This window comes from Salvelinus namaycush, chromosome 4 (genome assembly GCF_016432855.1).
Source record: "Salvelinus namaycush isolate Seneca chromosome 4, SaNama_1.0, whole genome shotgun sequence".
NCBI classification, from domain to species: domain Eukaryota; kingdom Metazoa; phylum Chordata; class Actinopteri; order Salmoniformes; family Salmonidae; genus Salvelinus; species Salvelinus namaycush.
In genome coordinates, this window is record NC_052310.1 from 48,554,552 (window position 1) to 48,574,260 (window position 19,709).

Genomic DNA, 19,709 nt, shown 5'->3' on the forward strand with positions numbered 1-19,709 from the left:
CCTGGGTATTTTGTAGGCCATTTTCACTCAAATATCCAAAAGAAGTAGGCTTTGATGATTTATAAAAGCATCTCTGGATTTGAGAGATGCTATGTACTCTCTCATGCAAAGAAAGGGTGTGTTTAGGGTCTCCCGAGTGGCACAGTGGTCTAAGGCACTGCATCGCAGTGCTAGCTGTGCCACTAGAGATTCTGGGTTTGAGTCCAGGTCTGTCGCAGCCGGCTGCGACCGGGAGGCCAACGGGGCGGCGCATAATTGTCCCAGCTTCGTCCGGGTTAGGGAGGGTTTGGCCGGCAGGGATATCCTTGTCTCATCGCGCACTAGCGACTCCTGTGGCGGCCCGGGCGCAGTGCACGCTGACACGGTTGCAAGGTGTACGGTGTTTCCTCCGACACATTGGTGTGGCTGGCTTCCGGGTTGGATGGGCATTGTGTCAAGAAGCAGTGCGGCTTGGTTGCGTTGTGTTTCGGAGGACGCATGGCTCTCGACCTTCGCATCTCCCGACTCCGTACAGGAGTTGTAGCGATGAGACAAGACTGTAACTACTATCAATTGGATACCACGAAATTGGGGAGAAAAAAAGGGGTGAAAAAAAAACTGCCCCGCTTGATTGGAAGAGGGGATGCTTTTATGGAACAGTTAGGGAGGAGGCTTTGCTGTGCGTTTGTGAATGATAGTGTGTTTGGTTTAATCAGAAATACATTATTGTGTGTGTGTGTGTGTGTGTGTGTGTGTGTGTGTGTGTGTATACGCATGTATGTTAAGTCACTGCTAGGACCTGCTTGCAGAATCACCAGAATCATATTCCTTAGGTCTCCAATGTTGGAAGTGACAGTGTCCAAACCTGGGAATCAAATTCCAAGAGCAATGTCTTCTCATCCTAATCACTTCAGTTATCCTGTGGTGTCCTAGAGCACTTCTGTGTGTACTCAGATGTGAAAGCACTTATTGTTCCAGAATGTATTATCACAGATGATAGCATTTGAAACTCAATTTATCATTACAACAATATAACTATCCATCTTACAATCATACTGATATTATATTAATGAAACAAATACTTGTGTGTGTGTGTGTGTGGCGCCCGTGGGTCTGTGAACAGTAGAGCAGTTTTCTCCCCTGTGTATAGCGCCCTGATACACAACGCGCCTGTCACGTGACCTGTCAGTACTAATTGATGTCAGCGCTTGACCGGCTGTGGCAACTGCGGCCAGACAGAACACGGGCAAGCGTGAGGGAGTGAGCTAGAGAGGGAGAGTGGAAGTTACCCATCCCAGGTCAATAATTCATTATCAGAGTCAAAACACATAAGGATATTGGAAGACAAAAACGCAGTGAATTTGGGGAAATACAAATACTTAGGACGCGATGATTACCCAAATAGAGACGACGGTGCATTATGATAACGGATTCGGAGATGAGGAGGACTACATGATACAGGATGATGAGTGGGACAGGGACATGTTGCTGGACCCTGCCTGGGAAAAACAGCAAAGAAAGGTAAATCGAGAGAAGATGACGACATGCACATAACCAATTCAACAAATTAACTTTATGCACTGCATTACTTTACGCACCGGGTTGGGAGTTTACATGACATCAAATAAAAATTTGTTTGCATTTCCAAATTGTTTGATAATTAAATATTAAGTTATTCACGTTGAGCTCAGACTTCAAAGCGTCTCTGGTTCCTGGTATTGGGTTCAGACGGAGCAAGGGGTCTGTCTTGGCTCCAGTTGACGGGAATATTGACGGACAGATGCGATGGGTACCAGCTAACAATAGCTCAATGAGCGGCTCTCGAAACTGCTGCCATTCCACTGATACGCGAGGAATGTGAACTGTCAACAGATGCTTCTTAACACACGATGGCGTGCTTGGGATTAGAATGGATGCTATATCTAATTTTAACCTCAAGACCAAAAGACATTATAGTGGGTTAATCAAGTGTCCTTGGTGTGGAATTGTTTTGTTTATAGAAACCACAAAATACTGTACCAAGCATCTGAATATAGGCTCCCAACTCAGTAGCCTATCTGTCAACTGGTCTAATACAGAAGGAGGTTACAGTATGTCTTCCTTCAGAAATGCTCACACTTTATTGTCATGGAAGAGGTTGAACTGTGTCTCAACTATCTTCATTTAACAAGGCAAAGCAAATATGTATTTTGTGGGTATTTTAGGTACATGCTAATTAAGACCTATAGGCCTACTGGGTGCCTTCTGCATGGTATAAGCATGGTATACTTGGATAGCAGTGTTGACCACATGGGATTTGTTTGCAGTTCTCAGTAACTTCTTTGGCATCTTAATTAAGGCTCTTTATTAGCTTTCCCTCCACTTTAATCCTATTACCCAGTAAGAGCCACCAGGGAAGACAGGGCTGCCCTTGAATGAGACCTTCTGGCACACTGAACTGTCCTTACCTTTGTACACTAACTTGCCAATTAGGCTACCATGTTCTAGCACAGGCTAGGTGTGCCACCTGATTCAGCCGGGTTTGGTGAACAGAGGCAAATTAGGCATGATTCTTGGAACCAAGAGTGAAAATAATGAATAAACAGCCTTCAACCAGTTCATGTGTTTGAACACCTCCTTCAATGACAGGGTTGGTCCCTATTGGACATGGTTCATGAATATATTTAGCTCTGAACGTTAGGGCTGTTGGAGGGAGGAATGAGGTTGGCGGGGGTTAGGTCTGGAAGACTAGTCATGTTTAACGAGGGGGCAGCAGTTCAATGTCACGTACACTTTGGTCTGCTTTGTCATGCTGCGTCCTTTGTTCCAAAGCCTCTAATATTCCTAATTTAGACAGGCATTCCACAGGGCAGCCTCTCCAGGCGGGTGGCGTTAACCCACAGCCCTCTGGGGGACCAGGCTATGTACTATAAGAATTTAAGGTTCTTAAGGGCCAAAGGATCACTCCCCCAGTCATGCTGTGTGGACTGGAATGGCTTGAAAATACAACATGTCACTGAAGCATACAAACATTCTCTGTGTTTATGCACAGTACAGTCAACACTGTGTAGATGAAAGCTGGAAGCAGATTGACAGATCACATTCCTGAGTGATGTAAGGAGTCTAATTGAGGCTGATCCAGTAAGGCATTTTGAGAAGGGATGTTCAATGTATTCCATTCAATAAACTGCAGATCACTCTCAGTTTGTGACACGGCAAGATTAATTTCAATTAAGGCCCATAGCCCCCACCCGTTTTAGCCTTTGCCCTTTCGGTATTCACATACAGTATCTGGAAGGACTGGATAGATAGCGAAAGCAATAAGGCTATAGTTCCACTTATCCTTTTTGATCATCAGGCACTTGTTATCATTTTAGTAAAAGTGTGGCTTTTTTCTTTTCAAAGAGAAACACGTGAGAGAAGAATGCACTGTATGCATGTGACATTTTCCTCTCATTTTGATATTCAGTTAAAATGTTTTCTTCCTGTCTCTTATCACTAGGGCCACCAGAGCAGGCTACATTTGACACCTTATATCATCAGCAGTGGTGTAAAGTACTTAAGTAAAAAATACTCTTACGTACTACTTCAGTAGTTTTTGGGGGATGTATACTTTACTCTACTATTTATATTTTGCCAACTTTTACTTCACTACATTCTGAAATGAAATAATGTACTTTTTACTCCATACATTTTCTGTACTACCCAAAAGTACTCGTTACATTTTGACAGGAAAATGGTCCCATTCACACATTTATCAAGAGAACATCCCTGGTCATCCCTACTGCATCTGATCTGGCGGACTCAAGAAGCACAAATGCTTCGTCTGTAATTTATGTCAGTGTGACCTTGGCAATTCATAAATAAAAAAAACAACAAGAAAATGGTGCCATCTGGTTTGCTTAATATAAGGAATTCGAAATGATTTATACTTTTACTTTTGATACTTAAGTATATTTAAAACCAAATTTAAAACCGTAATTTTTCCAAACATAAAAATTCTGCCCCCTAGCTGAAAGAGGTTAAGTCATGCATCAGGATACAGTTGAAAGCATGAGCGTTATCGGAGAACACATTATTTTATCCTTTATCCTTTATAGGCAGTAGGTTGGTTGGAGGGAAGGTGTAATTTGAAACCTAGGGGTTTGCTGACCCTCGACAGATAGGATACATCTCAATATGTGGCACTTGCCATAGGGACCACAGTCATCACAATTGATGGCCTCTGGCTAAGTCATGCTAAGCTGTTATCTTATAGTATGTTACAACCAAGCTTTACACTTACAGTAGCTACCTTCATAGAGTATAGATGGCAAACACTTTCAACTGGGAAGGGTAAATTGGAAAATGTTATGTAAAATGGACTGTAAAGTTTTTAAACATTGTGGAACATTCTACCTTTGACGAATAAGGTAGAATGTGACGAATAAGATCCTAAGTTATGGGAATTTACATTCTACTATTTGTATTTTACTCACCAAAATATCATTTTATTTGTAGACCTTCACAGCTTGGTGTAATTCCCACCTGAGGAAAGCAGAAACACAGATTGAGAACATTGAGGACGACTTCAGGAATGGCCTCAAACTCATGCTTCTCTTGGAAATTATTTCAGGTACTGTTTGTTGACTAAATAGTTGATAGTTGAATAAATTGATTGGTACTCACAGAGAAATTAATGCTGTTTGCTCCTTCCCTCAGGTGAGAGGTTACCTAAGCCTGACAGAGGGAAGATGCGTTTTCACAAGATTGCCAATGTCAACAAAGCCCTAGACTTCATCACCAGCAAGGGAGTGAAACTCGTCTCTATTGGAGCTGAAGGTGATATTTTATTTGGCCTGTACTTTACCTGTTGGCAGCTCAGTATCTTTTGATTCATTTGAATAATCAATTATCTAATTCACTGAAGCAGGTCTTATTCATCAAAGGTAGAGTGTTCCACAATGTTGTAAAACTTTACAGTCCATTTTACATTAACTTTTACAATTATGTGATGGATCTGATGGTAGTTGGATTTTTTCTCTTCAGAAATTGTGGATGGTAACGTTAAGATGACTCTGGGAATGATATGGACCATCATCCTCCGCTTTGCAATCCAGGACATCTCTGTAGAAGGTAATATAGGACAATTCTAACAAAATAGCGTACTTGAGTGGAAAAAAACCTGCCTTTGTAATTATTGTATAGTAAGTTATGTCCTGCATATGGATTCCCAGTGTTTTTATACTGCAGCTACCTTATTGGACAGATGATCTGTATTGCCTTCCTGGTTTAATGAAATATAGATCTCACTGGGGAATATTGCTGTTGAACAAATATTTCTCTCTCCTTTCAGAAACATCTGCAAAGGAAGGCCTTCTCTTGTGGTGCCAGAGAAAGACTGCCCCCTACAGAAATGTCAATGTCCAGAACTTCCACATTAGGTGAGAACACTCTTGAGTCTTTTCCTAACCCTTTAGAGTCCAAGCCCTGTCTACCCCAGTTGATGGTGTTCAACTTAGCTATATGGAATTGTTTTAATAAGTTCATTACAAGGATAATTTTGTTATTTTGATTTTGAATGTTAAGACTCCTTGAAGATGCCTAATAGGTATTTTTCTATTTTATTATTTTCTATACTAATGTGTTAGTAATAAGTAATAAGAGATGCAAAGCCTGCACACACTATAGCTCTCTAGGACCAGTGTTGGTGACCTCTGCTTTACTCAGTTATCATGCCAATCTGACCTCTGACCTGGTTCTCTCTGCTGCCTGCTGGTGAAGCTGGAAGGACGGACTGGCCTTCTGCGCCCTGATTCACAGACACAGACCTGACCTTATCGACTATGCTAAGCTCAACAAGGTCTCTCGTGTGTCCCAATCACTAACCATGATGGTGTCTGGTGCCTCCCACATACTAACAGAGAAGGGTTCCCTATGTCCATAATATTAACTCCAGCCTTTTCCCACAGTGTGGATTAATAGAAAGTTATGATGTGGGTGGGTTGACTTTTGAGAAGCAGAAATAAGAGAGTGTTTCATTATGTTTAACTCAGGGGTTCTCAAACTTTTTGGGGCCAGGGACACCTTTTGTGTTTGCAAATTCATCAGGGACTCCCTCATGATCAGAACACAACTCGAGTGTGTTAAAAATGGCCTACAAGGACTTCTACAGTACATGGCTGGACAATCCAATTCTCAGGCCTGGGATTTTTTTTTTAACAGGCCTGCCTCTTGGCACTAGAGAGAAAATGTTGCAGTTTTCAAGCTAATATCCTTCAATTCTACACATTTTGCCACGAGGCAGAGAGAAAACTGTGCATTTTTAAAGATTAAATTAAAGTACATTTATGTTAAAAAAAATGTTTTGGGGGGTGATAGTATTGAATTAAAACATTTATAATTGGTGTGGTACTGTGGATACCATTATCTTAACTTATTCCACGGATCCCTTTGCCCAAAAAATGAAATGAACCCCTAATTTAACTCACCCAATCTATTCTTTACTGATTTCTGCATCCACTGTCTTACTGACATGCTCACCTGAATGACCCCCTATTGTATAAAGCTGGAAGGAAGGTTTAGCCTTCTGTGCCCTGATACACAGGCCAGACACAAACACAGGCCAGATCTAATCAACTATCACAATCTGAAGGTATCATATGTGTAGGTACAGCAGTGTTTGAAATATCATAAAAGTAGACTTTGTTGTGTGTGCAGTGTGTAGTAGTAAGCTCTTATAGACTTAGCGTTTGTATGGTACACTCTAGGGTTGGGCAGTATCCAGATTTTCATATTGTCATACCGTCCTTATCTCTTTCCAGGATTTATGGTATTACAGCCTTAGTACACAAGGGATCGCTAAAAACGAACAAAAATAAATCAATAAAAACTATTACCAGAATGCTAACAAATTAGCACAAGTACTAGCGAATTTCCATAGAGGCTGCTAGCTAAATCTGCTAACGAGCACAAACTAAATAAAAACAATTTGCAAAGACAGGCAATCCAGCTCATAAAGTTATACATATATAGGTAGTAGCTACCAAATGTCCTTTTTGGTGAGTTTGGACATTTACAAGCGAATGTAAATGAGAGACTTTGTGCAGATAAACAAAGTTTTGGCGCATGCTTTTTTAAAGGAAGAACTGCAGAGCACTGACTCTGGAGCAGCATGTGTGCATGCTGTGTCTGTGTGGAGTCTGGCGTCGCTAGGGCAATGGGCCTGCCTGCCTGCTCTGCTTGGAGAAGAGGGTGGAGGAGCAGACTAGTGGACCGAGAACGGAGAGGATAAAAAAACGCAAGGAAATCAAGATAGCAGTTGCAGCTGTACAGATAACTAATCCAAAGCACTCTATGATGTCCTGTCTCTTTGTTAATTCAGCCACTTAGCTAACTAGCAAGTCAAACCAAATACACAGCTGGACTCACCCTCTCCCACGTTCTCCCTTTGTGTTATTTACAAACAAACACGTGACTGTCTCGACTGTTCTGAGAAACTATGGTAATCTTCATAATGTAAAATAATGTTACAGGTGAAGTTCCTCTGTGTCCACATCACTGAGAACCTGACATGGTCCCTCAACACCACCACTCTGGTGAAGAAGGTGCAACAGTGCCTCTACTTCCTCAGTTGTTTGAAGAAATGTGTCATGTCCCTCCAGACACTCTCCAATTTCTACCATTGCACCATTGAGAGCATCCTGACTGGCTGCCTCACGGCCTGGTACGGAAACTGCTCCGCTTTTGACTGCAAAGCCCTTCAGCGGGTGGTGAAGATGGTCTAGTCCATCACTGGGGCCAGGCTCCCACCCATACAGTACATTTAGTCCAAGTGGTACCTGAGGAAGGCTCGTAACATCATCATGGATCCCACACATCCCAGCCACGGATGGTTCTCTCCTTTACCGTCTGGCAAATGGTATCAGAGCATCGGGTCTCAGACCAGGCTGAGACGGCTTTTAACCACAAGCCATCAGACTGCTGAACTCCTGAACCGGGACCGACCACCTCCACACCAACAGTCTCCTTGCACTGACTCTTAGCACACATGCACTCGCTCACACTTCTACATATGCATAAACACACACACACACACTAACAAGATCTCACGGTCTTACTTAAATATTCAACGTTTGTCCAGGGGGGGATAAACAACTAGGATAAACATCCTGCAGGATCATACTCTAAAACATCATGAGAGTACGACTCTACCTCACACAGGAAGTAGCGCAGGTCCTAATCCAGGCACTTGTCATCTCCTGTCTGGAGTACTGCAACTCACTGTTGGCTGGGCTGCCGGTTTGTGCTATCAAACCCCTGCAACTTATCCAGAATGCTGCAGCCCGCCTGGTTTTCAACCTTCCTAAGTTCTCACATGTCACCCTTCTCCTCCGTACACTCCACTGGCTTCCAGTCGAAGCTCGCATCCACTACAAGACCATGATGCTTGCCTACGGAGCAGCAAAAGGAACTGCCCCCTCCCTACCTTCAGACTATGCTCAAACCCTACACCCAAACCTGAGCACTCCGTTCTGCCACTCTGGTCTCTTGTCTCTTGGCCCTCCCACCCCTACAGGAGAGTAGCTCCCGCTAAGCCCAGTCCAAGCTCTTCTCTGTCCTGGCACCCCAATGGTGGAACCAGCTTCCCCCGGAAGCTAGGACAGCAGAGTCCCTGCCCATCTTCCAAAAGCACCTGAAACCCTACCTCTTCAAAGAGTATCTTAAACAATCCCCCTCCTCACCTCGGCTATTTCCAAATACCTTGGTTTATGGTATATACAGTATACCGCCCAAGCCTAGTACACACTGGGTAATTACATGTATTTATTTATTTAATTTATTAGTGTGCTTTAATTGCTCTAATGCAAGCTTTTATAGAACTGGCAGCAGATCTGCTCAAAGTTGAATTAGAATAACCATAGACCACTTAAACTGATACAAAACTTCCACTCACGGGTGGCCAAAAAGAACTTACTGAAAGCCACACCCTCACTAAACCACGCCTCCTATTTAACGAGGCCCCGCCATTACAATACATTAATCCTGTCAATACGATGGCACAGGTGGATTCATTATTGTATCTAATGGTGGGTACAAATATCTACCTTCAATACATTTTAAATGGGTAACTTTTCTGCTAAGCAAAGGTACAGATCAGTACCATCAATAATCATTAGTGGACCATTGGGGGTACATAAAATAGGTTTGTGTCCTCGGAAACAGAAATGTACCCTAACTGTACGTATTTTTTGGAGAATATGTGATGATTGTAACTTTAAAGAGTAGACTATACAGATTTGAATATACAGATTTGTGTCCTTCCACCGTGTAACCTGTGGCCTTTATAATACCGAATTACATTCACAGTACATCTCCATCCTTGTTAATCTAAAAAAAAAGTAACATAGTCCATTATGGTTTTCCCAGGAGGCTGAACTGACTTAGCCCTGACTGTGAATAGATGAAGAAATATGAGCCACATCCCAATAGAGCCCAGGGTTTACCTCAGCTGTGGTGGGCAGATACCTCTAAATGAGGCAGCCCTTTATAGGGCAATCAATCTATCCATTGTTGTTTGGGAATACACATAAAAATGGATAGATCTGGGCAACCCAAACCATTCAGAATGTTGTTTAATACCGAAAAGAGACAGTTTTAGTAGAGGTGTTCCCCCTCTCTCTCTCGTACATATGCACGTGGAGACACACACACACACACACACACACACACACACACACACACACACACACACACACACACACACACACACCTCTGCTGCCCCCCCAAACACTCCCATGCTTGCATTGGACCCAGACAGGCCCTGTCAGCTGTCATGTCTGGCTCCAGGTGAGTGGGCTGAGTAAGCCATGAGCGTTAGCTTGCTGAAATGGCTCCATGTGGGGAACAGGCCCATGGGTATCTGCCCGCCCTGGATCTCTGCAGCTGCCACTGTCCTGTAACAGGCTTTCCCCCCTCAGCCAGCATCAGTGGAACAGACTTAGGACAATAGCAGCAGCATGAGCCCTCTCCTCCCACTAAACAAACTGACTCACCCTACCGCATTAGTGAGGAGACACTTACTGACTGTCTGTCACCTGTTTGGTTAATACATCACTGGGTGCAGGACAGTTTGTAATCTGATTTCAAATACTTTACATGTGCACATTTTTTCATGTTAAAAGTAAATGAAAACATGACTGTATCTTAGTTTTAAAAAGTGTAATAGTGTTAAGGTGGCATTGAAAGACAGCTATATGCTAACTGCTATGTAACAATATAATTGGAACGTATGTTTCTATAATACTGATTATTTTCTAGGATGATCCTATGGGGAACCTGAACCTGGCCTTTGAAATAGCAGAGAAGCACCTGGATATTCCCAAGATGCTGGATGCAGAAGGTAATGTCTTCTAAGGAAACAACGTTTTGAATTCGGCATTAGCTATAGGCATCTTGTTTTGCTCAATATGAAAACATAAACCATCTTATTTGGTACTGTAATGGTGGGAGTCAGACTATGGGCTTTGTTGCAGGATTGTCTGGAGGAGATTGCCAGGAGGATTGTCTGTACTTGTATGAACATTGTAATGATAAAGTCCTAAGTGCCTGGTATCCCACAGATTTGATAAGGGCAGCAAGGCCAGACAACAGGACTGTTATGACCTATATGTGCAGTTTGTATCACACATTTGCAATGGTACAGAAGGTGAGGGCACATTGGTCAAGTTTTAGGTCCTTGTTTAGACCCCTTGGCCATAGACCAACCCAATTTCCTTCCAGGATAGCCCTGGGCTAAGACGTTCAGGTGTGGAGTCTCTATCTGTGGTCCTTTTCCTCTGTCTGTGCTCTTGTGTTTCCTGTCTCCACCTTCAGTGTCTTCCTCCTTCTCTACTTGTTGTCTGTCACCCTCTTCTGTCCCTGTGTCCACACTGTAGACATCATCAACACTCCTAAGCCTGATGAGAGAGCTATCATGACCTATGTGTCCTGCTTCTATCATGCTTTTGCTGGAGCTGAGCAGGTATACAGCTTGCACCATGAACAATTTGAATCGAGTTTGTGAATGCAATATGTTTTGTGTACAATATCCCCAAATCATTTGATGGTGATTACCATGTGTCAATCATTCCACTTAAAATAAGCACATGATAATCCAATCATTCAAATTTTCTATAGTCTTATTTCCCCGTCACTACCAAAAACACATATCCTGGTCTGTCCTCTTCGCTAGCCTGAAAGTTGTTTGACATCATACTAATTTGGTAAATTGTGAGTTTGACATTGACATGCATGTTTTTGAAACGACACACACAGATTGCTTTAAATGTATGACTTAAATGGTGTGCATGTTGGTGGGGTGGGGGGTAATTGTATGAGGAATTGCATTAGATATGCGACAACACCCTCACCTCACCTCTCTTTCCTCCCTGACCTCATTTCTCTTTCCTCTTTCCTCCCTCCCCTTGGTAGGCTGAGACAGCAGCCAACAGGATCTGTAAAGTGCTGGGTGTGAATCAGGATAATGAGAAACTTATGGAGGAATACGAGAGGCTGGCCAGCGAGGTAAAGCATACTTTTGGATATATGCTTTCATATTGGTGAACTCTCTTAGGGACATACTTCTACCCCACTTGGAAATTTCCAAGTATTCAAATCAAATTCAAAGTCCAATTCAACTTAATTGAATTGAGAGGAATAACAACACACAGCACACAAACCCCATAGCTCCACTCCATCATTACCTTCTGTATTCCGTAGCTACTGGAGTGGATCTGCCGGACCACCCCATGGCTAGAGAACAGGGCCGCAGAGAAGACCATGGTTGAGATGCAGAGGAAGCTGGAGGATTTCAGGGACTACCGCCGCATGCACAAGCCCCCCAAGGTGCAGGAGAAGTGCCAGCTGGAGATCAGCTTCAACACCTTGCAGACCAAGCTGCGCATCAGCAACCGGCCCGCCTTTATGCCCTCTGAGGGAAAGATGGTATCTGTAAGTGTTAACACCCAACATTCAATGATGAATCATATAAAACTGATGAAACACAAGCCACCAGTCAAAGTACAGTAGCTATAGATAGCTATGGATGTAGGTAATCCAAAAGACCAAGGTAAAGACCAAGGCACTCTTACCAGAATGTTGATAAAGTTAAAAAGCTGTTTTAATAGCATATCAACTGAGCGTGATGGTTTGCTGCTTTTGACCTGTGTTTTTGTGTCTCCATGTGGCTGTAGGACATAGCCAGTGCATGGCAGGGGCTGGAGGGGGCTGAGAAAGGTTATGAGGAGTGGCTTCTGACCGAGATCCGCAGGCTGGAGAGACTGGACCACCTGGCTGAAAAGTTTTGCCAGAAAGCCACCACCCATGAGACCTGGGCTAGTGGTCAGTATGGGCTATTATTGTCTGTCTGTGCAGTGTTTACTTATGTCTCTGGTATGTCTAGAGTTTGACCTTTGAATGTAAGTGATTAGCTCCAAATCCTTTGAGATGTTTCAATGGGAAAATGTCAGAGTAAATCTTCAGCATTTGTTTTGACTAACGGGAGATTCATGACCGTTGCTCTCGCTTTCTCTGTCTCTCTCTCTGTCTCTGTCTCTGTCTCTCTCAATTCAATTCAAGGGGCTTTATTGGCATGGGAAACATATGTTAACATTGCCAAAGCAAGTGAAGTAGATAATATACAAAAGTGAAATAAACAATAATCTCTCTATCTCGCTCTCTCTCTGTGACCAAGGTAAAGAGCTGATTTTATCTCAGAAGGACTACGAGACAGCCACCCTGACGGAGGTTCGGGCGTTACTAAGGAAACACGAGGCGTTTGAGAGTGACCTGGCTGCTCACCAGGACAGGGTGGAGCAGATCGCTGCCATCGCACAGGAGCTCAAGTGCGGACTTTTCCTCTAACCCTCACTCCTAACCATCATCCCTACCAAATCCTGTTCCTAAAATCATGGCTTTGACAAGGAATACAATCTGCATTCTACTTAAAGGGAAATTCCACCCAAAAACCAGTCCATTGTTGATATAGTCCCCAAATGTTTTGCATGTCAGCAATCACGTTTTTAAGATATAGAACTTTCAAAATACATAAATATGGTATGATGCACATTACCTGTGATTAGGTGTGGCAACAAATACATTCTAAGTTATGTTAATGGGATTTCTCCATTCTGATCATTTATCAATTTTGTACATTTCTACATTTCCTGAACTAATTTCCACACTGTACCACATTTGTTTTGTCTTTGTGTGCCTCTATTTCTATAAATTAAAATAGTGATAGAGAAGGTACAGTAAAAATCCAAACTGGTACTTGCATCAATGCCAGTATTATGCTAATAAAACACAGTAAACTTCCCAGCCCTAGATTGACCTGTATGTTTCCTGTGGTGTTGTGCAGTGAGCTGGACTATCATGGTGTGGCTGCTGTCAACCAGAGGTGTCAGAGCATCTGTGATCTGTGGGATCAACTTGGTACATTGACCCAGAAGAGGAGAGAGGCTTTGGAGGTGAGTGGAGGGGGTTGAGGTTTGGGACATGACATGCTATGTTCTCAGCTAAACTGGGCTAAACCCAGTGAAAAGCAAGCCGTCACAGTACATCTTGGTAGTGTGAAAAGAGAACCAGTTCCATGAATCCAGTTGAGAACTGAGGAGGTAAAGCAGTGAATGACGTAACCTTGGGTTGGGGTGGAGTGTTCACAGGACCGCTTAATCCATAATAAAGCTACATCTCATGTATATTCTATTGAGATAGTTTAGGATTGGGTCTTGGGAATGAAGACACAGCGTATTATTGGTTGCCCACTAAGTCTGCTGACCGAGATAAGGGGATGAACTAAAGGCACATTCATGTAGATATGGCTGCCTGTACAGTATCTGGCTGGCAGGATGCCCACAGTCCCCTTCCTCTGAGCCCCTCTGATCCATACTGGACGCTCATGACCTGCAAATGTGTCAAGACCCTTATCCAGGCCTGGGATTAGGGTGACTGACATGGGCTGCTGTCTGACACCTGCCCCTGCCCAAAGGGAGTAGTCTAATCCATCTTGCCAAACTCAGGGGTCAATTGGGTCATGTCAATGTGATGCATCCTGGGATTAGCATCCCAAACAGGTGAAGCAATATTAATGAATTGTCAATGAGATGAATGGCAAAGTTTTTTCTCGCTCCTGTTTTCCAGAGGACAGAGAAGCTGCTGGAAACCATTGATCAGTTGTTCCTGGAGTTTGCCAAGAGATCAGCACCTTTCAACAACTGGATGGAAGGGGCTATGGAGGATCTGCAGGATATGTTTATTGTACACACGATCGATGAGGTCCAGGTACGTAATACTCGCTGTTATGATTTAATCATCCTACGGTTGTTACAAATGTTGCAGCTATGTAATTTTGGTTCAGTGCCCAAAGTACTTGCTAGGTACACTGCAACCTCTCCTCTCCTTCTCCCCTGCAGAGCCTGATCTCCGCCCATGAGCAGTTCAAGGCCACCCTCCCAGAGGCAGACAGAGAGAGACAGGCCATCCTGGGGATCCACAACGAGGTGCAGAAGATCTCCCAGAGCTACGGCATCAAGGCCAACCTCCTCAACCTCTACAGCACAATCACCACAGAGGAGCTCCTCGCCAAGTGGGACAAGGTACAACCTCGAAAATTCACATACATAAACACGAGACATGCATGCACACATATGCATTCACGCATGCACATACACAGCCAATTTCTGTCAGATTGATGTATGTGTTGTTGCCATGTTGCTGACCAGGTGAAGAAGCTCGTTCCCCAGAGGGAAGGCTCCCTCCAGGAGGAGCTAGCCCGGCAGCATACTAGCGAGAGCCTGAGACGGCAGTTTGCTACCCAGGCTAACCTCATAGGACCCTGGATACAGACAAGGATGGAGGTCAGAGAGTCAACCATCATTTTAGTGTCTAAGGGTACCCTTGGATCCGGAACAAAACCCTGATTTGCTCACTTGTGTGGTTCTGACAGGAGATTGGGCGCTGCTCCCTGGAGGTGGGCGGTACCCTGGAGGACCAGATGACCCAGCTGAAGCAGTTTGAGCACATCATTGTTACCTACAAGCCCAACATCGACAAGCTGGAGGGAGACCACCAGCACATCCAGGAATCCCTGGTGTTTGACAACAAGCATACCAACTACACCATGGAGGTACTGCAGAGCACCACAGAGAGACGGTCTCTACATGCGGTCTATATAGATTAGAAGTGGTAATGGGGATAATGATGATGGATGTCATCGAGATCCCAAAGTGCATTGTTGGAATACATTGTTGACAGCTGATTAATCTGTCTGTCTGTGTCTATATCTGTCGGTGTGTTTAATCGTCATGGTAAAAGCACATCCGTGTGGGCTGGGAGCTCCTCCTCACCACCATCGCCCGCACCATCAACGAGATCGAGACCCAGATCCTGACCCGCGACGCCAAGGGCATCAGCCAAGAACAGATGCACGAGTTCCGCTCCTCCTTCAACCATTTTGACCGGGTATAGTACTCTATCCACACCCTGGACTCCCGGTTCTGTCTCCTATAATAACCCTTAACCTGAATGGCATGTTAAGTAGCATAATACCACAGACAATTTTTTTTACCGTCTTGCCTATCTTATTCAGAAGCTGCGTAAGGAAACTGGGGTAATATGTTGTTGTTGATGCTGTAATCGAATGGTCACTGCTCTGTGGCCTTGGTTGTTTAGAAAACATAATACAAATCCAATTGTATTGTATGATAGTGTAATGTATAGATCTATAAAAAAATCTATTTTTTATATTGGTTCTACATTGTTTTAATGCTGCATGTTATGGACAGTGGACACTTGCATGTGTGTGTGTGTGTGTGACACCTCTGAGTGAACTCTAACACCTGGTCCCAGGAGAACACAGGGAAACTGTGAGGAGTTCAAGACCTGTCTGATCAGCCTTGGTCATGTGGGCAATGAACATCAGGTACTCACCCCTACTGACCTCTAACCTTTCATGATTCCTGACTGACTCTCGTGGACGACTTAGGCTTCTTCCATCCTTCTAGAACAGACCAAATCTGCTGCTACCTCACATATTTTCCCAGTTCTATCTATTTTTGAATAGTGGGCTCTAAATAATACACTACATTATGGCGATATAGGTGGTAGCAGCTTTCGTCTGTGGTTGTGTGTATGTGTACATGTTTCTGATGTTAGCTTTGGTCTTCTCCCCTACCGGATCTCCACTACTCTACCATCCATCTTCTCTTGGTCTCCCTCCCTCCTCTCCTACTCCCAACCTCCACCCTATGACCCTTGACCTCCGACTACAGAAGAAACATGGGGCGATGGACACTGATGACTTTAGGGCCTGTCTGATCTCCATGGGTTATGATTTGGTAGGCGTCTCAATGTTCTCATGCAGAATTACAGTATGCAAACAATGCATACTAATACCAAGAGGTATTGATAATATTCTATGTGTAATAACGAACAAAGATATCAGTGCTCTTGTCTCTGATCTCGCTCTAATATCTCTCTCTCTCTCTGTCTGTCAGGGTGAAGTGGAATTTGCCCGTATCATGATGCTGGTTGACCCCAGTGCCACTGGCATGGTGTCTTTTCAATCATTTATTGATTTTATGACCAGAGAAACCGCTGACACGGACACCGCCGAGCAGGTTGTGGCATCCTTCAGGATCCTGGCAGCCGATAAGGTGTGTGTGTGTGAGAGAAAGTGAACGGGGAGTGTGACAATTGAGTGGAACATGTCAATCACACAGATGGGGCAGATTCATACAATGGTCAACACGCATATTGTTCTGTCAGATTATTAATATTTGCTAAAGCGGACTTACCTACATGAGCCCGTGTTCTCTCTGTTTTTCTCCCGACTCCACAGCCCTACATCCTGGTTGAGGAGCTGAGGAGAGAGCTCCCCCCTGACCAGGCAGAGTACTGCATCTTGAGGATGCCCCGCTACAGTGGCCCAGGGGGGTCCACAGGGGCGCTAGACTACACCGCCTTCTCCACTGCCCTCTATGGAGAGAGTGACCTCTAACCCTGCAAGATGATGCCCAAAAGTGACCTCTTGACCCCACCCAATACGTCTGGAGGAAATTCCCTTTAACCAAACACACTGTAAATGCAAGGTGGTTACCTATGTTAGTCACAATAGGTAGATATAGTACATCTCGCCACTTATTGTAACACAATAGTTTCCCTCATATGAGTTCTGCGGTGAAGTGAAGATAGAATAACAGTTTTTCTTATCTGCTTTAAGGAATAACATGATCATATAAGCTACAATAGTTAGATATAATATAATGTTTATTGACTACAGTAATAGCAGCAGTTGGATATGAAGCTAGAACAGACAAATAGCAGGCTAATAGTCAGCATTTTCTCCTCATCTTCTTTCAGTGCCTTATTAGGAACTACTGCATGAGTTCTAATTGGGAATAAGACAAAAACATCAATGCTAGATGTTGAACTGATGCTTGCTTCCAGTGGGATGTTGTTTATGTAACCAAAATGTACTTGTGGTATAATCATAGCTCATGTTTCCTGCTCCATGCAAACTTTTCTCACATCACAATTTACCCAATATATATATAAAGAAGAACAGTTATAGGCTATGGTTGATTGATAAAATAATAGGTTGCACAGTTAAAACACAATGTACAGTGTATTTCTCACACCCAAAGCGAAGAGAAATCATTGTTACATTTTCTTATTTGAGAACATAAGGAGTTTGGAACAACTTTGCCTCTTTGATGATATTGCTTATTTCCTTAAATCCTATCAAATTCCTACATACTTTGAATCAAACCTCAAAGAGGGTTAAGCCTGTCTCTCAGCCTGCCACCTGTTAAGCAGTTGGGATTTCCCATTTGAAGACAGGGAGGGAGAAAAGAATCCATGTACTATTCAATCCAAAGCAACAAAAAAAAACATTTGACCGTTTGAGAGACTGTTGACAGTAAACTTTGTACTTTGAAGTGATTTGATTATATTATTCAATAAACCCTCTTCCTGATCATCACTGATGTTTATTTTTCTTTACATAATAAAAGAGTTTAGTTAAATACAACATTGTGTTTTTCTATTCTCTAGGCCTAAACTGTAAAAGCCGTATTTCCTTTCATTGAAGTTGATTAAAGTAGGCTATATGAAAGTTAAAATGACAGTCACAATTCAAACATGGATATAAATAAATAAAAATTATCTGCAAAATCTGATGTGAATATCCTACATTTGATAAGATTGGCAGGGCAAGGGCTCTCAATGGTAGCATTCCTGTAGTCAAAGGCTACTTACTGTATGAGTGTGATTATGAGCACAGAGAGGGTATATTGAGCCGTTTTGTGCCAAAATGGTAATGTAGGACAAAGTGGGGATAACGTAGCCTAGTTACCTGACACCACCTCTTTAAATATGGGGATAGTATGCATAAGCATAAGCTTCCTGACAAAGAGGGGTATTTGTTAAGTCAGTTCCCACTAAAAACTGACCAACGCCAATGTCTTTTGGACGTTTGAGCAAGTTCGAATCCAGCAATAGAAAGTTGTTTTTGAAATTTTGTTTTAAGCCTATCCAAAACCTTAACCATTCAGAGTTAATGCCTAACCTTAAGATTTCTGAGTTAATGCCTAAATTTAACCCTAACCTTAAAAATGTGTAGTTAATGCCAAAACGTAATCTTAAATACTTTGAAATTTGACATTAGCAACAACTTTGAAATTTGACATTTGAGAAACATGGATGAACGTCTATTCTGACGTGAGACTGAAAGCTAGTTGAACTTGAAAGCCCTGATTGCTAAGTTCATTTTAAGATGTCAGGCTCACTGCCCAAACCAGACACAATTCGTTTCAAGTGGCTAAGAGATGTCATGTGATCTCCTACTGCTCTCTGGTGGATGAACTGGGAATCAGACAGAGGATATACATCAACAGTTGAGTAGAGACTTCAGCTTTCTCCTCATACAGTGAATTCGGAAAGTATTCAGACACCTTGACTTTTTCCACATTTTGTTACATTACAGCCAAATTCTAAAATTGCTTAAATTGTTTATTCCCCTCATCAATATGCAAACAATACCGCACAATGACAAAGCAAAAACAGGTTTTAAGAAATGTTTGCAAATTTATCACAATAAAAAAATGTAAATATCACATTTACATAAGTATTCAAACACTTTACTCAGAACTTTGTTGAAGCACCTTTAGCAGTGATTACAGCAATGAATATTCTTGGGTATGATGCTACAAGCTTGGCACACCTGTATTTGGGCAGTTTCTCCCATTCTTCTCTGCAGATCATCTCAAGCTCTGTCAGGTTGGATGGGGAGTGTATTTTCTGGTCTCTCCAGAGATATTCGATCAGGTTCAAGTCCGGGCTCTGGCTGGGCCACTCAAGGACACTCAGAGACTTGTCTTGAAGCAACTCCTCCATTGTCTTGGCTGTGTGCTTAGGGTCGTTGTCCTGTTGGAAGTTGAACAATCGCAACTGTCTGAGGTCCTGGGCGCTCTGGAGCAGGTTTTCATCAAAGATCTGTCTGTACTTTGCTCTGTTCATCTTTCCCTTGATCCTGACTAGTCTCCCAGTCCCTGCTGCTGAAAAACATCCCCACAGCATGATGCTGCCACCACCATGCTTCACCGTAGGAATGGTGCCAGGTTCCCTCCAGACATGATGCTTGGCATTCAGGCCAAAGAGGTTAATCTTGGTTTCATCAGACCAATTAATCTTGTTTCTCATGGTCTGAGAGTCATTTAGGGGCCTTTTGGCAA

General features: G+C 43.1%; 1 protein-coding gene across 6 annotated transcripts; it reads left to right on the forward strand.

The window, feature by feature from the left end:
• Positions 1-497: 497 nt before the first annotated feature.
• Positions 498-18,007, forward strand: LOC120046581 (alpha-actinin-2-like). Of its 6 annotated transcripts, XM_038991943.1 has the most exons (22): positions 498-1,500; positions 4,459-4,573; positions 4,660-4,779; positions 4,987-5,073; positions 5,294-5,381; positions 5,722-5,800; positions 10,258-10,339; positions 10,875-10,960; positions 11,410-11,502; positions 11,698-11,928; positions 12,171-12,318; positions 12,671-12,821; positions 13,337-13,445; positions 14,119-14,259; positions 14,391-14,573; positions 14,700-14,834; positions 14,924-15,103; positions 15,292-15,438; positions 15,836-15,898; positions 16,248-16,313; positions 16,473-16,631; positions 16,817-18,007. In XM_038991943.1, exons 1-22 carry the CDS (start codon positions 1,369-1,371, stop codon positions 16,973-16,975), a joined length of 2,754 nt encoding a protein of 917 aa, XP_038847871.1. In that variant the 5' UTR covers positions 498-1,368; the 3' UTR covers positions 16,976-18,007. The 6 variants fall into 6 exon arrangements, 4 of the variants coding, with proteins under 4 accessions (XP_038847871.1, XP_038847870.1, XP_038847869.1 ...); XM_038991942.1 differs by lacking the exon at positions 15,836-15,898; XM_038991940.1 differs by lacking the exons at positions 498-1,500; positions 15,836-15,898 and having other exon boundaries at positions 3,939-4,573.
• Positions 18,008-19,709: the final 1,702 nt, after the last annotated feature.

Excerpts from the sequence above, each read along its gene's own strand:
- LOC120046581 (XM_038991943.1), top strand. The coding sequence starts at position 1,369 with ATGATTACCCAAATAGAGACGACGGTGCATTATGATAACGGATTCGGA. Across the intron at positions 11,503-11,697 it reads ACGAGAGGCTGGCCAGCGAG|CTACTGGAGTGGATCTGCCG; the intron begins GTAAAGCATACT and ends TGTATTCCGTAG. Across the intron at positions 14,260-14,390 it reads ACACGATCGATGAGGTCCAG|AGCCTGATCTCCGCCCATGA; the intron begins GTACGTAATACT and ends TCTCCCCTGCAG.